At 38.1% G+C, this 16,569-nt stretch overlaps 1 protein-coding gene across 1 annotated transcript in view; it reads left to right on the top strand.

The window, feature by feature from the left end:
- CATSPERT (catsper channel auxiliary subunit tau) overlaps nucleotides 1-16,221 on the top strand; it is a 43,835-nt gene extending 27,614 nt beyond the window's left edge. The window contains exons 12-17 of the mRNA XM_089519407.1: nucleotides 2,467-2,792; nucleotides 3,770-4,174; nucleotides 8,460-8,532; nucleotides 10,473-10,519; nucleotides 11,966-14,614; nucleotides 15,815-16,221. Of these exons, the coding sequence (XP_089375533.1) occupies nucleotides 2,467-2,792; nucleotides 3,770-4,174; nucleotides 8,460-8,532; nucleotides 10,473-10,519; nucleotides 11,966-14,614; nucleotides 15,815-16,150 (3,836 nt within the window). The 3' untranslated portion in view covers nucleotides 16,151-16,221. The remainder of the gene's footprint in view (nucleotides 1-2,466; nucleotides 2,793-3,769; nucleotides 4,175-8,459; nucleotides 8,533-10,472; nucleotides 10,520-11,965; nucleotides 14,615-15,814) is intronic.
- The last annotated feature ends 348 nt before the right edge of the window (nucleotides 16,222-16,569 follow it).

Here is a 16,569-nt window from a genome sequence, read left to right on the forward strand (position 1 = left end):
TCTTTGCAAATGAGAAGTATGAGTTAAAATGAAAAGAAATCTGGAATTTCTTTTGAGTTTTAACTAATTGATAGGGGAGCCATATAACATCCAGCTAATGTCACTGGCCCTCCCACTTGTTAAAGGTTTACATATGTGGTGGATAACAAAACGGATCAGCCCCTTAAAAACTTGGCAGTCACTTGAGAGAAATGGCCCAGTGAAAGAAAATTGCCAGCAGTCTCCAAATTTTTGGGCACATTTCTAGATTTTCTAAACTTTTCTCGAAAAGAATCCTCATAAAATGATTGCTGTGGAAACCTGGTAGTACCAAAAAAAAAGGGGGGGGGGCAGGTTATTTGCCCAGAAAATAAAGGGTGGGATTTTGAGCCCCAAATGCCAATTTGCATGCTTTACATCACGTACTGTACTGAAACACTAACTTTCCCAAAAGGCATATCCAGGGGTAGCTGTGTTGTCCATACAGCAAAGTACAATAATATCCAAAATCCACAAAACAGTAATATCTTTATTGGGGACATACACGTTGCAAGCTTTCAAAGCTTCAGTATCATCTTCATCAGGCAAAGGTGTTAAAAATAATGCAGGAGAAAGAAAAAATTGACGGTGTTAGTCATGGGTCTGCATTTTGTCGAGATGTTGTGGTTGTTGTCAGTTTAGATGGTATGGAGGGGTATTAATGCAGACAGGCCCCTCCTCCTCCTGGCCATGTGGATTGTGAGAGACAAAGTCCAAGAAGTAAATTTCAAATCCCATTAGCAAGACAAAATGCTACTGCCTCCAATACACACATGGCCAGATGGAGGAGGGGTCTGCCTGCATGAATACCCCCCCCCCCCCAACAACAGAGAACAGCGACCACAATATCTTGACCAAATGCAGGGCTATGACTAACATAGTCAAAAAAAATCTTTCTTTCTGTTGTATAATTTTTAATACCGTTGCCTGATGAAAAATCCGGTGGAGCTTTGAAAACTTGCAGCATGTAGATTGTTTATTTTGGTTCTCCCAATGTGGATTTTGGATGTTATTGTACTTGCCCAAAAGGAAACTAAAGATTCCAATAAAAGTAACTTGTCCAAAAAACTGAGTAAAATTCAGAGGCTGGGTTGAGAACCAAACACCAACCTATATTTCATATTCTCAAAATACTTATTTTGAGAAGCAAAACAGGGATACTCAGAGAAATGCTATTCCAATAAACACACCCAGGGAACACCCATCACACAAAGCAGAGAGATACAAAACCCTCTAGAATACCCCACACACACACACAAAAAAAGCAGACAACACTCATTTAGAAACTTCTAGCCCTTCAATAATAAATACAGCTGAACTCCAGACTACCGGTATTTGAAAGATTGGATCTCCATATACCCAGGGTGGACAAAGTACATCCTGCATGAACCACCCCCCCCCCCACCTTGGGAAACTCCTGAAATCCACCAGACCCCCTTCAAAATAATTTAAATTTTCTGGGGGTTGATGTTAGACTGGTTTATTTTGCCTACAATCTACCCCAAAACTCCCCAGACTTCATAGAAAGACCCCCAGCATCCTCAGGAGCCTTTTCCAGGCACCTGCACCGGCCTTACTGACATCCCTGATAATAAGGAATGTTTATTGTTTTATGCTTGCAAGATTAAATATCCTTCCGTCTGGTGTATTGGAAGGCAGATTTAAAAGGATACCATACCAATACCGGCTCTGCCCTTGTGGCTCTGAAGAAATTGAATCTATTAGTCATATTCTCCTTTGTTGCTCCCTTTATTCTGAACAGCATGCCCGGTTTATAACAGTTTCCTGGCAGGCAGGAGAAATTTTATGTGGACTATCTTCTTGCAGACAGCAGTGAATATGTAACTATCAGAGTTGCTAAATTCTTTGCAGCTGCTTTTATTTGCCACAAAAACTTTTTAAAACAGATGCAGGAAACTACTGTATGACTTCTTCCGGAGATATTTTGATAGCTAAATAGTCAATTATCTCTGTTATACCCTTATTTTTAGTATACTGTTAAATCCATTTAGATGCATGTCTCTGGATTTTATTCTTGACATTTATAGGTATATATGTATCCATACGAAATACTAGAATACGATGTTTCTGATGGATGCAATGCAATGTAATTTCTGCAAAACATTTTATTATTTTGTGCTGGCCATGTGCCGTAATAAATTATTCATTCAATGAGTGAAAAGGAGTTTGTTGTTTGTTTTAATTAGGGATCCCCTTCAATTTTTTTTATGAAGCAGGAATTGTTGTCCATAGCTGCAATGCACAGTGTTATCAGTTGTGCTTTGTATGCAAAAAAAACAAAACAAAAAAAAAAAACAAGAATAGGAATGAGAATTTTAAACATCCAAAAAGCAGGAAAAGTACCTTAAAAGCTCTGCTATGTTATTAGTAAGTAGCTCTTGTTTTCTGTTTATAAAAAAGTTCTGACATTTTTTTCCATATCTATAGTAGTAGGAGTTGTGGAAGAAGAAAAAATACCTGACATTCCACCAGATGAGGTTCAGTCAGATGAATTACAACCAGATGAAATGCAATCGGATGAAATGCAACCAGATGGAATGCAAGCAGATGAGATTCAACCAGATAGGATTCAACCAGATGAGAATCAATCAGATGAGATTCAGACAGATGATTTACAACCAGATGAAATGCAACCAGATGGAATGCAAGCAGATGAGATTCAACCAGATAGGATTCAACCACCTGAGATTCAACCAGATGAGATTCAGACAGATGAATTACAACCAAATGAAATGCAACCACCTGAAATTCTGGTATGGATGTACAGTGTTGGTAAATTGCATTATACAATAAAAACTGTGATAATACTACAGATAAAGAGGCTAGTGTGAGTCACTCTCCCAAATGTTTCAGGGAGTGCAGGGATAACACAATTCTTGTAATGGAAAAAAATCTGAAAAGAGACCTTATTGGTTATTTAAAAACAAAATCCAAAGTTGAGCAATACTTTTTAAAGGTTAACTCAAATACCAAAGATGTATGCATCAGAAAATTTAATCAAGCTATGTGGTACAAAAAAGTAAGTGATGGATAAGGAACAGAAAAGTCCAAAAATGCCAGGTATTTTGACTGTGAAATTTGCAGTTAGTCTAAAGATTGCAAGACTGAGTGAATGTCCAATAAGTAACCCAACTATGCATTCAGAACAAAAAAACAATTCTGACTTCATCTTTCTCCTTTCATACACATCAAGAGACTAACAGTGGATTTTTGGAATGAAAATGTTCTTAAATTCTCAAATTCTTAAATGAAATGTTCTTAAATTTCTCTCTTTAGTGAAGGATTACTAAAAATCACATGAGTTTATAAGTTTAGCATTTATTTAGAAGAGGTATTCCTTTGAGTGGTGAAAGATTTCTCTTTGTCAAACTATGTGATTGTCCCCAGTTGCATATTTTTATTTAACATGTTTTGTTTTGTGATTGTTCATTGGAAAGTAAACACAAGCTTAATATGCAAGTCTAATTGCTGGTGCATATACTAATAAAAAATTGTGAGAGGGAAAACATGTTAATCAAAAGAAATGCACAGTCCCCCAGCGTCTAGTTTGACTCTGAGTTCCCTTGAAAATACTAGATTAGTTCAGGGCTGCTCTTTAACATGTTTCAAGTAGTATATATTTAATTAAAGTTGGAATATTTTTATGAGTGGATTCATTCCAGGTTACATTTTAGTACTTATTTTAAATATGGCTTACTACTGTTGTTGGTGTTGTTTAATTATTTTCCAGGAGTGGGCAAGTGTTCCACATGATGTATCTAACTTATATTTTCAACCTCGTGAAGTTGAGCCATCTGGTGAAGAACTGGAATCAGAAGGTGAACTAGTAGGAGTGACAAATTTTCTGAATGGATCCACTGAAACTACCCAGCTTATTCCAATGCTGGCTGTAACTTCTAGCACTACCTATCCTTCAAGATCTTCAAGTGGAGATGTTGTGGAAGATAAAGTCAGAAGAAGAAAATTTTCCCATGAATCTGAAACCTCACTATCAAGTTCCAGTGAAGTACCAGCAGAATTTTCTGAAACAGGAGATTCTGAAAGCTTTATTTTTGCAGGTCCTATGGGACAAGAGGAACTACCTGCCACAGTGAAAAAACCAGCTACCATAGAATATATGCCAGAACCAATACAGGTGACATATTATCTCACTGCCTGTCCCCCTGCCCACCCTGCTTTAAACAGAAATAAGGTTATTCCATTTGTCCTTTTCTAATGGACAAACTATTTGAATTTTTTACATTCCCATTCTTTCTCTTTTGAAGTAGTACCATATAAGGCTGCATCTACGCTGGAGAATTCATGCAGTTTGTTACCTCTTTAACTGCCATGGCTTTGTGCTATGGAATCCTGGGATTTGTAGTTTTGTGAGATATTTAGCGTTCTCTGTCAGAAGGTTCTGGTGCCACAAAACAAAACAAAACAAAAACCTTCTCCATAGGATGGTGCCATAACAGTTAAAGTGCTGTCAGGCTGCATTAATTTGCAGTGTGGCAGCAGCCCTATTCATAGATATGTTAAAAGATGGAGTGGGCCAATTTTTTAAAGATAATACTCTTGCACTGTGTCAGATCTTTAACTGCCCCCTTTAACATGCTTTTTTCCTTAACCGAGAGAGCCTTATAGATGCTGTTCTGTGAAGTTGGTTGAGGACTGTTCATTGAAAATTCCCATCACAAGCCCTAGAAATCTTTGGGAAAAGCTTTTCCCATGTATGTTAGAGGAAAAACATACTAGATACATATGTTAGAGGAAAAACATACTAGATACATTTATAGAATGGTTATACTAGTCTTGATTTTTAACCCACTGCCAGGGAAGTAGAGATTTCAACCAAGTGAGTAAAGGGCTGTCAAAGTAGGACATGGTGCTTGATCTTTGGCTCCTTCCTCTGCAGGCCCCAGCATTGCTATACTTAATCCCGGGGGAACACTTTGTCTCTTCTCCACCTATCATAGAAACATGCAGCAAACACATGCTGTATGGGTTGCCACTAGCCTACTAAACTTCTTGGCTGGGCCTGCCAGAGGCAAATCTCATCCAGTACCCTGAGCATCCATGGTAGCTCGTGGCTTCCATGGCAATAGGGTGAAAGAGTGTGCTCTAGGTTTTAATATGAATTTCAGAGGAGCTATGAAAGGTGTCAAACCTATTTTGGGATATGGTTTGGCACCTAAGAAAGTTTCTTTAAATTCGGACTAAAACCCAAAGTGAATTCATTTAAGCCAGCAGTGCTCAGCATGGTATGGCGAGTAGAGTAGGCAGACAGTGCTTCCTTCTGGCCTGCAGTGAATAACAATCCAAATAGACCCAGGATTTAACCCTGCATGCCTGGCTGTACCTTTCCTCCCCAGTGAGAGGAGAGGAGGACTCTCCCTCTCTCGTTTCTCCTCTGCCCCCACTATTCCTTGGCAGCTGGCAGCTCCAGGGAGCAGTGAGAGACATTGCTGCTGATGATTCCAGAGGCCCAGCTGGGGACAGTTCTCCCAGGGCAGTGATGTCCAAACTCTTGCCCTCCAGGTGTTTTGGACTTCAGCTTCCAGCATCCCAGATTATTGGCCCAGACACACAGATTGGGATGCTGGGAGCTGAAATCCAAAACACCTGGAGGGCCAGAGTTTGGACATCACTGTCCCTGGGGGTCACTGGCACCCTTGGGGAGGAGGCGCAGGGCTGGCAAGCATGTCTGAGCAACAGAACACGGAGAGATGCAAAAAGATGCGGTTCCATTGAAAAAATGGCTTTGTAGAGAAAAAGCAAAATCACTTATTTGGTGACCTCAACAATGGATATAACAATGGATTAAAAGAGAATTAGGACACCGCAAGTACCAAATGCAGTTAGAACCATAACGAAAGATACTGTATAAAGGCAAAAGAAACAAGAGGGATAGTAAGAACTTTTTACTCACACAATCTTAGCCAAGAGAAGGTTAAGAAAATGTACTAGAATAAAGCTATGACTGATTTATTTTGCCTTAAACCAGTAATACTTAAAAGTAATATAGCTTGCTTTTTTGTGACCCATTTTATTACAAACAACATAAGTGTAAAGTTAACACTTAGATTAGCTATTAGTTGAGACATCTACAGTTTCGATTAAGGAGAATCCAGGTAACAGGAAGGACTGTTATATGTTACATGTTTTATAGGGAAAATGTAATAGCCTAATTATAATGTTGTATGTCGTATGTTGTAGGTATTTTAGTTGTTCAATGTACATTTGTCTATGTTGATATTTTGTATTTGTATGTTGGGTTCCCTGTTCTGTCTTGATGTGTTCTATAAAAAGCATAATAAAAAAAGAAAAGAAAAAATGGTGTGAATAACAAACCCAGAATGCATGCGTTGGCTTATTCACATCATCCTGCTAAAAAACAACAACAACAATATCTGAATGACCCCCGGATCATGTGGAACAGACAGCTCTGTCCTCCCAGCAGAGGCCCTTATCACACGGAGGTTTTTGCAGCTAAGATCCAGGGGGACTGCAGGTCCAACGATGCTAATTCATGTTATAACGTGAGTGTTTTATCACACCTGGTTGCCCTTCTGTTGCCCTACGAATCGAGGGGGAATCGAATCCAAGGCAAGTCACGTGATGCGGATTCACGCAAAGCGGAGTGAGTGCACATTGTATTACCACACTGGTGGGATTCAATGATTCAAATCGGCACCTTTGAGCATGCTCAGTGGGGGTCTGAACGCATCATGACCTTGTACACTTCTGGGGTGAAAAGGGGCGCAACTTATTGTTCCCTGTTTCGCATAATTGTGTGATTGCGTGAATATTTGCCTCGTGAATATTTCTGTGTTTTCTTCATCCCCTTTTTTATTTTTCCTTCCATTTCAGCAATTTCAACACACAGACAGACAGACAGACATATCTGTATATTCACATTCATGCACATACACACATATATATATTCCAAAAAAATGAGTTGCCCTGAAAGTGAAAGCACCACCAAAAGGAAATGGGGGGAAATTGCAGCACTGCATCATGGGAAATTTGCAACCCAGGGGGGTTTGCGGTGGTGTACCAGAACAGAAGCAAAGTTGCATTCTACACCAGACCGATTCGGAGTGAAATCGAAGCGAGCTTGAATGCGAATTCTGTGAATTCACTTTTTTCCAAATTCATCGTAATGAGGAGTCACTTTGGATTCACTGCGGAAGCACCACGGAAGGAGCACCCATAGAAATGAATCACATCTGATAACACATCACGTTATCGTGTGAATTTGCATCATTGGATCTGAGCTGCAAAACGCAAAAACCTCCATGTGATAAACACCAGAGAGAAGCAGCTACTGCTGTCCTCTTCTTCAGCATCCCTCACTGTGCCCTAGAAGAGGTCAGGGCTAGTGCTGGGGCATTAAGAGTATCCTAGAGGCTCTGTAGAATTAAAAAGGGTGTATAGTTTGATAACAAGATCTGTCCCCCCCCCCTCAACAAGATTATAGAGTACTGAAAAAAGGAATGGGGTAATCAAAATGTGTGCAAAATGCTGTAAACATGATTTACCTGCAATTGGTTATTAAAACAAATAGAACACAGGACAAAAACTAGCTGATACGTTATGATGATTATATTACCCAACCTTGTTTTCATGGTGATTGCGCAAGCTCACTGGGTAAATTTTAATGCAGTAAGCATTTAGCCAGTTTTTCATGAGCAGAGAAGAAGATCCCTCATGGGTGTAAAATTCAGATATAGCCATGTTAGTCAGGAATATCAGCATGCAAAATATCCCTCATGTTAGCTATCCCCAGGGGTGATAGAGGGCACATAGTACCAGAATTAATTTTTACACATTTGGTTTGTAAAATGGCTGCAGGAAATTGCATTAGCTCAAAGCTGTATTAGCGCCTTACCCATTTCTACCTCTTATACTCATATTTACTCCTAACTGGCAAGCAGGTTAGAAGCAATGACTTATGTCCACTTATTTTGCAAGCCCCTGGGCCAGTATAAATAACCACAGTACTTTCAAGAATTAGAAACGCAAATCTGAATTGGTTTCTATGGGGGATATCCCTGTTAGTCCATCGTGGCAAAACGCACAAAGAAACTTGCTGCAGCTTAAAGGCTAACATGTTTATCGCAGCATAGCCTTTTGTAGCCAGTTACCAGACGTTTTTCCTGAACAATATTGACTTCCATTTGCAGAACATTAAGTTGCACTTGATAATTATAATTCTGAGTAAAACAGGCACAATTAAGTTGAATTTATTAACATTGTCCCTTCATAAAGAATAATTGCAAGTATGATAAAAACAGAGGGCTGCTTCTTCTGTGTCTTCTGTTTTGCATAACTGTGTTAACTTTAGTTCATTATTCTGTATATTATTATGTCATTCTAATTTTCAAAGGTTTGTCAAAATAAACACCTCCCCCCCCAAATATATTGTCTCCTAACAGTCAAAGGAATCACTTCCCAGGTCTGATTTCCCTCTGCCTGTCTTGGATGAACGTGTAACTCCTAAATCATCAGGTAAACAGCATCACTTTTTAATAGTAAAGATCTGTTTCCAGCAATTTGAATTCTGTATGAAATGAAATGAAATATATTAAAGAGTAACAGAAGAAAATACTTTTCACAGATAGAAAAACATATTTTCAATCCCTATTATATTCTGGCAGTTGGGGAGAAGAAACAGGACGAACGAAGCCAGATTTTTTTTGGTCAGATAATTATAGTTCAACCAAGACCAATTTGGGATTTTCCCAGTGTGTTGGATTACAATTCCATTATCCCCAGTCAAGGAGTCATACTGGATAGGGATGGTGGGCATTGTAGTCTAATGCATCTGGAACCTATTACTAATGACTTTCTGCTTTCTGTGGTCAGGGGATGGCCAATGATTAAACTCCTTCATGCTTTCAAGGACTAGGAGAAGCAGGAGTGATCATTCACAATAAACCAACTTTATATGTCAGTTGATTGATTGGCAGTTGTATAATTTTGCTTTGATTGAGAGCTCCTTCTTGAGTGTTTGGGAGGTGGAGGTCTTTCTTTAGCACTTTATGCAGTTACATTCTAGGCATACAGCAATTATAATAGCAATAAAAACAGTCATGGTTCTGGAGGAAGATTATTGCAGCTTGAATATTGCAGCTTAACAGAAAATGTTATCTTTGTAACAATAGTGTACTTTTAAGAGAAGACATATAGATTCTCTCACAAATGAGCACATTTTAAATAAAAAAAATTGGATATTTATTCATTGGTCAAGAATTAAAGTATAGACCTTGCTTTAAATATTGCCCAAAAAATGTAGTGAAATTCTCTGGTTGATCCCTTCTTCAATCTCTGTCATTCAAGAATAAAAATAAATAATAATAGCAAGAACAGCTGTTAGACTAATAAAAATGGATGGCATTTATTTTAATGCTTTCAAGAGTCCATGGTATCATTTTGGTGTCTGCATCTGAAAATTGCACCTGACATGACACCAGTCTCACAAATTTGCCTTTTAATAAATATACCATAATGTTTTTTGACTGAGCTGGCTGTTTGATCCTATGTAATGGTGGAGCTATTCTGCTTAAGTAATTTGAGATGTTCAAGCGCCTGTTGTTAAGATACATCTCTGCCCTGGGAAGAAGTTGCTTCTAGGGAACTGTATTCTGCTAACTGGTGATGCACCTTTCTCAGTATTTGTTTTGGCCATACTTCCAGACCAGCAACTCCTGGTGATACCAATCAAAATTCATTGTGGAACTATTCTTTAACTGAAAGCCACCATAGATTATTAGTGTCAAATGCTGAATTAGCGCTTCTTAAAGTTGGGGTAGCTTATGACCAGATTGATTGAAATGTACCTGACTTAGGAAAGTATTGGTATTTATGAATTCCAGCAATTTAGACAGCACTGCCTGATAAGAATTAAATTAAAGCTATTATTTGTTCTGCTTTGCAGGTGAACATATGTACTGTAAAGATTTTAAAACAATAAAATACTAATTAAAAAGAAATATATATGGTTTCAAATCTAACACTGTAATATGTCATGATTAAACAACAAGGAAGGTAGAAGTTTGGTTCAGAAATTAGGGAAGAGTGATTGAGAATATAAAAGAGAGAGGGGGGGTACGAAGATGTGAATAGGATTATTAAAGCAATACTCCATACAAAAGCTAAACAAAATTATTATACCTAAATTAGACTGTTCCCTGCACGGGGAGAGAGGTGGGTAGCATTAAATTTAAAAAGTATATGTAAGTGAGATATTGGAATTTAGTTCCCACTTAGTTAATAAATGATTTTATTATGGAATATATAATACATATCATGTGAAATGTAGAAACTATGATAACATTGGGAACAGATGAAATAAAACTTATGTATATGGGAAAAAATAATGATTATATAATACAGTACTCAATTACACCTTGATGTATTAATTTTTCATCCTGGTCAATTCTTTCTAGAGTCAGTTGTTAAATCAGAACAGAAGTGGTTGTTGAAAGACAATGGGGTAAGGAATAAATGGTTAAGCACTATTATAGTTGCACAATATAGCTGAAATTGGCAGTATGTAGTGGAGGCAGCAATATACAGCATTTCTTGTCGAGGTCAATTGTTTGTGACCCGACACAGAAAAGAGGGCAAGGAGTTAGCATGATCTGGCTTTGTCCCATTTTCTGTGCCTGGTTAACAAGTCACGTCTTGGATGTTTTGTGTGAAAATTATTCCCGCTGTAAAAGGTACAAGCCTTCCTACAGTTCATTTCAAAAATGAATTGTCCTATATCCTTGACACTCTCTTGCCTTTCTCCTTAATCATTAGAAGTTGTTTGTTTTACCACTGGGCTCTTCCAGATTGGTCCATGCGAGTTTTAACAATATATGTGAAATCTCACAATACAGCTCTTTGGGTTTTGCTGGCTGTTGTCGCCTCTTCATCCACTCATTCAATTATTTGTTTGTAGTGATGCCATTAGGGCCCTTTCAGTTTTTAAAAACTGAATCCTAATATGATGGTGTGATGCTATGGATTGAAGGGCAATTTTTCTCCTCCTTTATTTATTTTAATTCTTGGAATAATAATGCAGAAGTGCCATTTTACAAAGTGCTGTTTACATATGCATTACAGCAGGGGGGAAAATGAAAAAAGGAAAATGGGAGGAAGAAACTGTGTTTGTTCTAAAATGCCTAGAGAATTAAAAAGAAAAGAAATGCTGCAGCTGGAGACAGAGATTGCCAGAAAATAGTTGAGGACAATAGAAATGTTCTTTGGATATTTTTTTAAAAAAAAAATCTCTGAGCACTAGCAACAAATACCACAACCTCCCAACAAATTTGCTTCACTTGCACAAGTCTTTAGAGACCAGGCACATTTTTATATTGACCTGTGAGCAATAGGGATTTGGGGTTGTGTCTGTTCATGAGCAATCATTAACACATAACTTATTTAATTTAATTTTAAAAAAAGTTTTATGTAATTTATTTTTATCTTTGGTGGAAAAGTGAGCTTCTGTTTCTGACCTTTCTGCTTCTCAGTCTGATAGGGATGTCTTGGGTGATGCTGCCTAAATCCCCCTGCCCTTTTCATGGGAAATGCATTCCAGCTGTAGTTGTATGCATAGCTGTATAATTGCACTTGTGCTTCTTAACTATATATTTGGTCAGAGATGGGGGACCTTTGTCCTTCCAGTTGTTTTGGACTTTATCTCCCACTGTCACTTAAGAAATATTTACAATTGGGGGACTATTAATATTGACCTTTAAGTATTTGTGGTTTTTTCCCCTGTTTTGGTCATCTTGATAATTTGGCTAAGGAAATGAGATGATTTGTAAATCCCTTCTAAAATCGTTTGGGGCTATCTTTTGTGGCATGCCCACAGGATCCCTGTAGTTTACATATCTCTTGCACTCACCATTTGGAGTATCATAATTATGTCCTCTTTTCTCTAAAACCACAGTTCCAAAAAGCAGTTTTTAGTGGGAGCAAGTTTGAACCATTCTTGAGACGCGTCTGTAAAGTACAACCACCTCCACTCAGTATAGGTAAAACGGATATTTTCAGTCAACTAGAAGAAACATCTGATGATATGAAAGAAGTAGAAGACCAAGATCCACCTCATGGGGTTCCTTTCACAAAGACAGATAGCAATCTAGACACTAATAGGAGTGGTGAACAACTATCTATTCTACGACTCATAGAAAGAAAAATGGGCTTAGAAGAAGAAGGCCAAAATATTGCCACACAAACTAAAGAACCAACATCACTGGGTATAACATCTAGTATTCCTAAGAAATCCCTTAGAAATAAACTATCAGAGGCAGAAATAAAACAGGCCCAGATGTCTCTTAAGGACTCTCTTGAAGAGTTTCTTGTTGATAAACTTGTAAAAGTTTCAGTACTGGAATCAGTTTTAAGCAAAAACCTTGAAAACCTAGTTGCAGAGAGGCTATCCCGAGAACGAGAAGACAGTGACAGCGAGAATCAATCACCCGAGGAAAGAAAAGCTAGTTCTCGAGAAAAGTTTTCAGAGCCAGACATAGAAACGTTGAAAGAAGTGAGTCAAAACTTGCAAACCCGTCTTGTTGGGAAACTCTCTCAACAGGGGATAATTCCAGACATGAAAGTAGCTGAGAAAGACCAGAAAGTTTATTTTCCAAGTGCTACTGATTTGCTGAAGCGGGGGGAAAGTTTGTCCAAGGAAAGAATTACACAGAATGAAATAGTAACGATAAAACCATTAAGTGACAGTCATTCAGGAGACATTTCTGAAATTGAACAGGATGTTAAAGAGACAGGCTTATCTGCAAGCAGACATGAAGATGACAGAGAACCCACTTGGCCTTTCAAAATTCAAGATAGTTTAATAAAAAGAGCACTTTCAAAGGCAGATTTAAAAAAGGAACCCTCTACACAATCATTGGAGATAATTAGAATAACTGTACCATTGAGCACAGAAACAGATAGTAATAACCAACAACTTTCCAATTATGACATTCTCCTAGAAAACGTTTTAAAAGCAGAAATTACAAGCTTAAAATCATTTTTAAGCAAAAACCTCCAGGATCACCTTAAAGATAAACTTGCAGAAATTGGAGTAACACCCAAAGATTTGAAAACAGTATGCAGTAAGTTGTCCTTTACCAGGAAAGGGAAGCACATGATGACCCCAGAAGAGGTGCTGCAAGAAGATCAGGTTCCATCTGATGAAGACCTTGTTGAAGAAACACCTGTGTTAAGTGAAAGTGTTCAAAATATCTTACAAGCACTTTCAAAAAGAGAAGTCACCAATTTAAAGTCTGCATTGAATAAAAAGATCCAAGACCATATTTCGGAGAGACTCGCAGAAATAGGGCTGATTACAGAGGAAGAGTTAAGGGAAATACTTGAAAACCTGCTTCCGGTTGTGGCCAAAGAAACATCACCAACAGGAATTAAAGAATCAGAATTACTCAAAGAAGAGCAAACAACACCTCCTTTAACCCAAAATCTGCATGAAAGGTTTTCAGAAGAAGAACTACAAAATCTAAAGTCTCTCTTAAGCAAACTGCTAAAAGAAGGTCACAGAGATACACTTTCAGAATCAGAAGTAAAAGGCTTAACATCAGTTTTACAGAAAAGCTGTGAGGATCTGCCCATACAAAGCAGTTCTAAAAGTGAAATAAAGGAAGGTGTGGAGATAAAGGACAAAAGTTGTAAGATATCTTCAACAAATGCAGAAGACGAATTGAAAGCTAGTAATGTAATTGTATTGGAGAGAAGAAAAGATCATTCAAAGGAAAGTCTTCATAAAATTTCAGCACTTGATGAAAAATATGGTATAAGAAGAGAAACGGTAGACCTTTCTGTAAACGGTATTTTTGAAGTAGAAAAAAGGAACCAAGAAACACAAACTGTGCTTCCTCGTAAAAGGGTAAAACATAGTTCTAAGAAAGAAAGTCACAGGTTGCCATCCAGTCCTAATAATCCAGAGATGTCAGCTTTAAAGAAAGGGTTGTGTGAAGCAGAATTGAAAAGCAAATCATCCGATGAAATTTTGAAAACAGTATCTGAACCATTTACTTCTTCATCATTCTTGAGTGCACATGATATTGGCGTCCAAACTGTGCTAAGAAATTATCTTACCAAGCCAAATTACCTTGCCAAGCCTTCCTTTCCAGTAAACCCTCAGACATTTATTCTTTTACATTCAGAGTCTGAGGATGAAGCAAAGACGTCATGTAAATACCACCAAAAACCTCACAGCAAGAGGAAGTATGAGAGAAAGAGGGACTTGGTGTCACACCATTCACACCAAGCAGGGACCAATGCACAAACCAAGAAGGAAAAGTCAAGTAGTGGAAGTTCATCTAAGGAGGTTTTAAAAGAAAAAGGCAAAAGACATGGTGAACCATCTCCCTCCAGACCAACCATGACAGAATACAGGAAGGACTTAAAAACAACAGCCTCTCCTAGTAATATGAGAAAGGAAAGCCAGAAGCTGAAAGAAGAGAGAAAACGTGAAAATGAAGTTAAGTCCAAAAAAGCAACTCACAAGACTGCTGCCCTATCTGATCCGCATCTATCAAAAAATCTTCCAGCTTCTGGGCGTACAAAAGGAAATACATTGGTAAGTACGTTATTAAAATTCTGCTTGAAGATCAAAAATACAGTCTATACAGTGGGCCCTTGGTATCCACTGAGGTTTGGTTCCAGGACACACACACACACCCCGGATACTGGGATTTGGTTCCAGGACCAAGGACCAAAATCCATGGATACTCAGGTCCCATTAAGTACAATGCTGTAGTAAAATGGTGTTCCTTATATAAAATGGCAACATCAAAAGTTTTTTTAAATTCATATTTTTTTGGATATTTGCAAGCTGTAGATGGTTGAATCTGTGGCTAAAGAATCCACGAATGTGTAGGGCCTATGTTATTATTTAAATGTATTTAAGTTTTTCAAATTTATTATAACTAAAGCTGTGGACTGCTGTAGTAGATTGAAATTTAAACTAAACATATTGGAGAAACATGACAGACTTCAGAGTAGGGTCCCTGTAGTGCATTTGAATGTGGGAGAAACTGGAAGCTTCTGCTTGAGATCAAAACTTCTGAATATTCCTTGCCTAAGAAAACCCTACGAAATCCATGGTGTGTGTATATACACACACATATATATCCCTATAAACCAGGGCTGGACACGGTGCATCCCCTTTCTGAGCCATTTTATGCCTGCCAACGCACCCCCAACAGGACAAAAAAAAATGTTTTTCTCCAGAATGACTTCAAAAGCTCTCTAAGGGGTGTGGAGGGCATTTTAACCATGTTGGGGAAGGTCTGGTCTCCCCATGGGTCAAATAAAATTTTTGCAAAAGACTGCTTCCATCAGTGTTGGATGGAATTGACAGAAATCCCCCCTCCCCAATTCAGACTACAGAGTTAATCCTAAAAGAGGACAATGTGACAGCCTAGGAGCCCCCATACACCCAAAACCTCATCAAGGAAGTTGGAAAATCCCCTGGGAGGCATGGAAAGCTATTCAGGGTAGGGAAATAAGTTCTGCTGTGCAAGTAGTTGGGTGCTAGCCCACTGTTGGATCTGAGCTATGAAAGCCCAGTGAGTGAGTGGGAATGGGAGGGAGAATCTTTCTACTCCCCCAGCCCCAGACCACAATTTGCAGATTCAGGCCAACGAGATCAAGGTTAATGTAGGTTAGATAATACAATAAATGCTGAATCATAAAAACTTCTATTAACTTCAATTAGTTCATTGAGATCATCACAATTATTATACAGACAACTGTGTGCTTTTCTTTCTATATTTAGGTCCCTGCAGGCACAGATGATATAAATATGGAAGCATTCAAGCATCTTGAAAAAGCAATCGAAAGAGCTCTTCTTGATTTAGGAAGAATCCCAGACAGTAGCTCTCTCCAGGGAAGGCCAAACACTGCTCCAACTGCTGCTGCCCTCATGTCTAGCGATTCATCCCGATCTTTTACCTCTCTAATTGGGGCTCCAAGAAATCAAGCAGGCTCAATCACTGAGATGCTTTACAATCAGGAGCAAATCTTAAAAATGACACCTGAACAATTGGAAATAGTACTTAGGATTCTTCAAAACATATTACGGCAGAACACAAGACCCCAGAATAACGAATAGAAACCTGAGCCTAAATCAGTTCTGTACTTCTGTGCTATTTCCTCACAGGTAACAAAAAAATAAATCCCTCTTTGTAAAGATTTTTTTTTTAGTCTTGGGGTGTTTTTAAACTTACTTGAATTCTCAACAAAAAAAATACCGTTTTTCTAAAAAATAAAATATAGTGTGGTGTTCTTGTTTTAAACTGATGAAACATGCAAGAATAACTGCTCGAAGAGACCTGAAAATTGAGACTAGTTTTTATGATTTTAACATTTCGATGATATCTTCATCTTCACACACTTTCTGTCATTCTCTCACTCACAGAAAACCCTCAAAACAGATACAAAGCCATTTTAACTCCCTGGTACCTTGTTTCTTGTAATCATTTCCATCATTTGTGTCAAGATTTAGTTTCCTTAACAATTCTGAGAGCTGAA

The sequence above is a fragment of the Sceloporus occidentalis genome, unplaced genomic scaffold (genome assembly GCF_023333645.1).
Source record: "Sceloporus occidentalis isolate IW3139 unplaced genomic scaffold, rSceOcc1.0.p SCAF_4, whole genome shotgun sequence".
Lineage (NCBI taxonomy): Eukaryota > Metazoa > Chordata > Lepidosauria > Squamata > Phrynosomatidae > Sceloporus > Sceloporus occidentalis.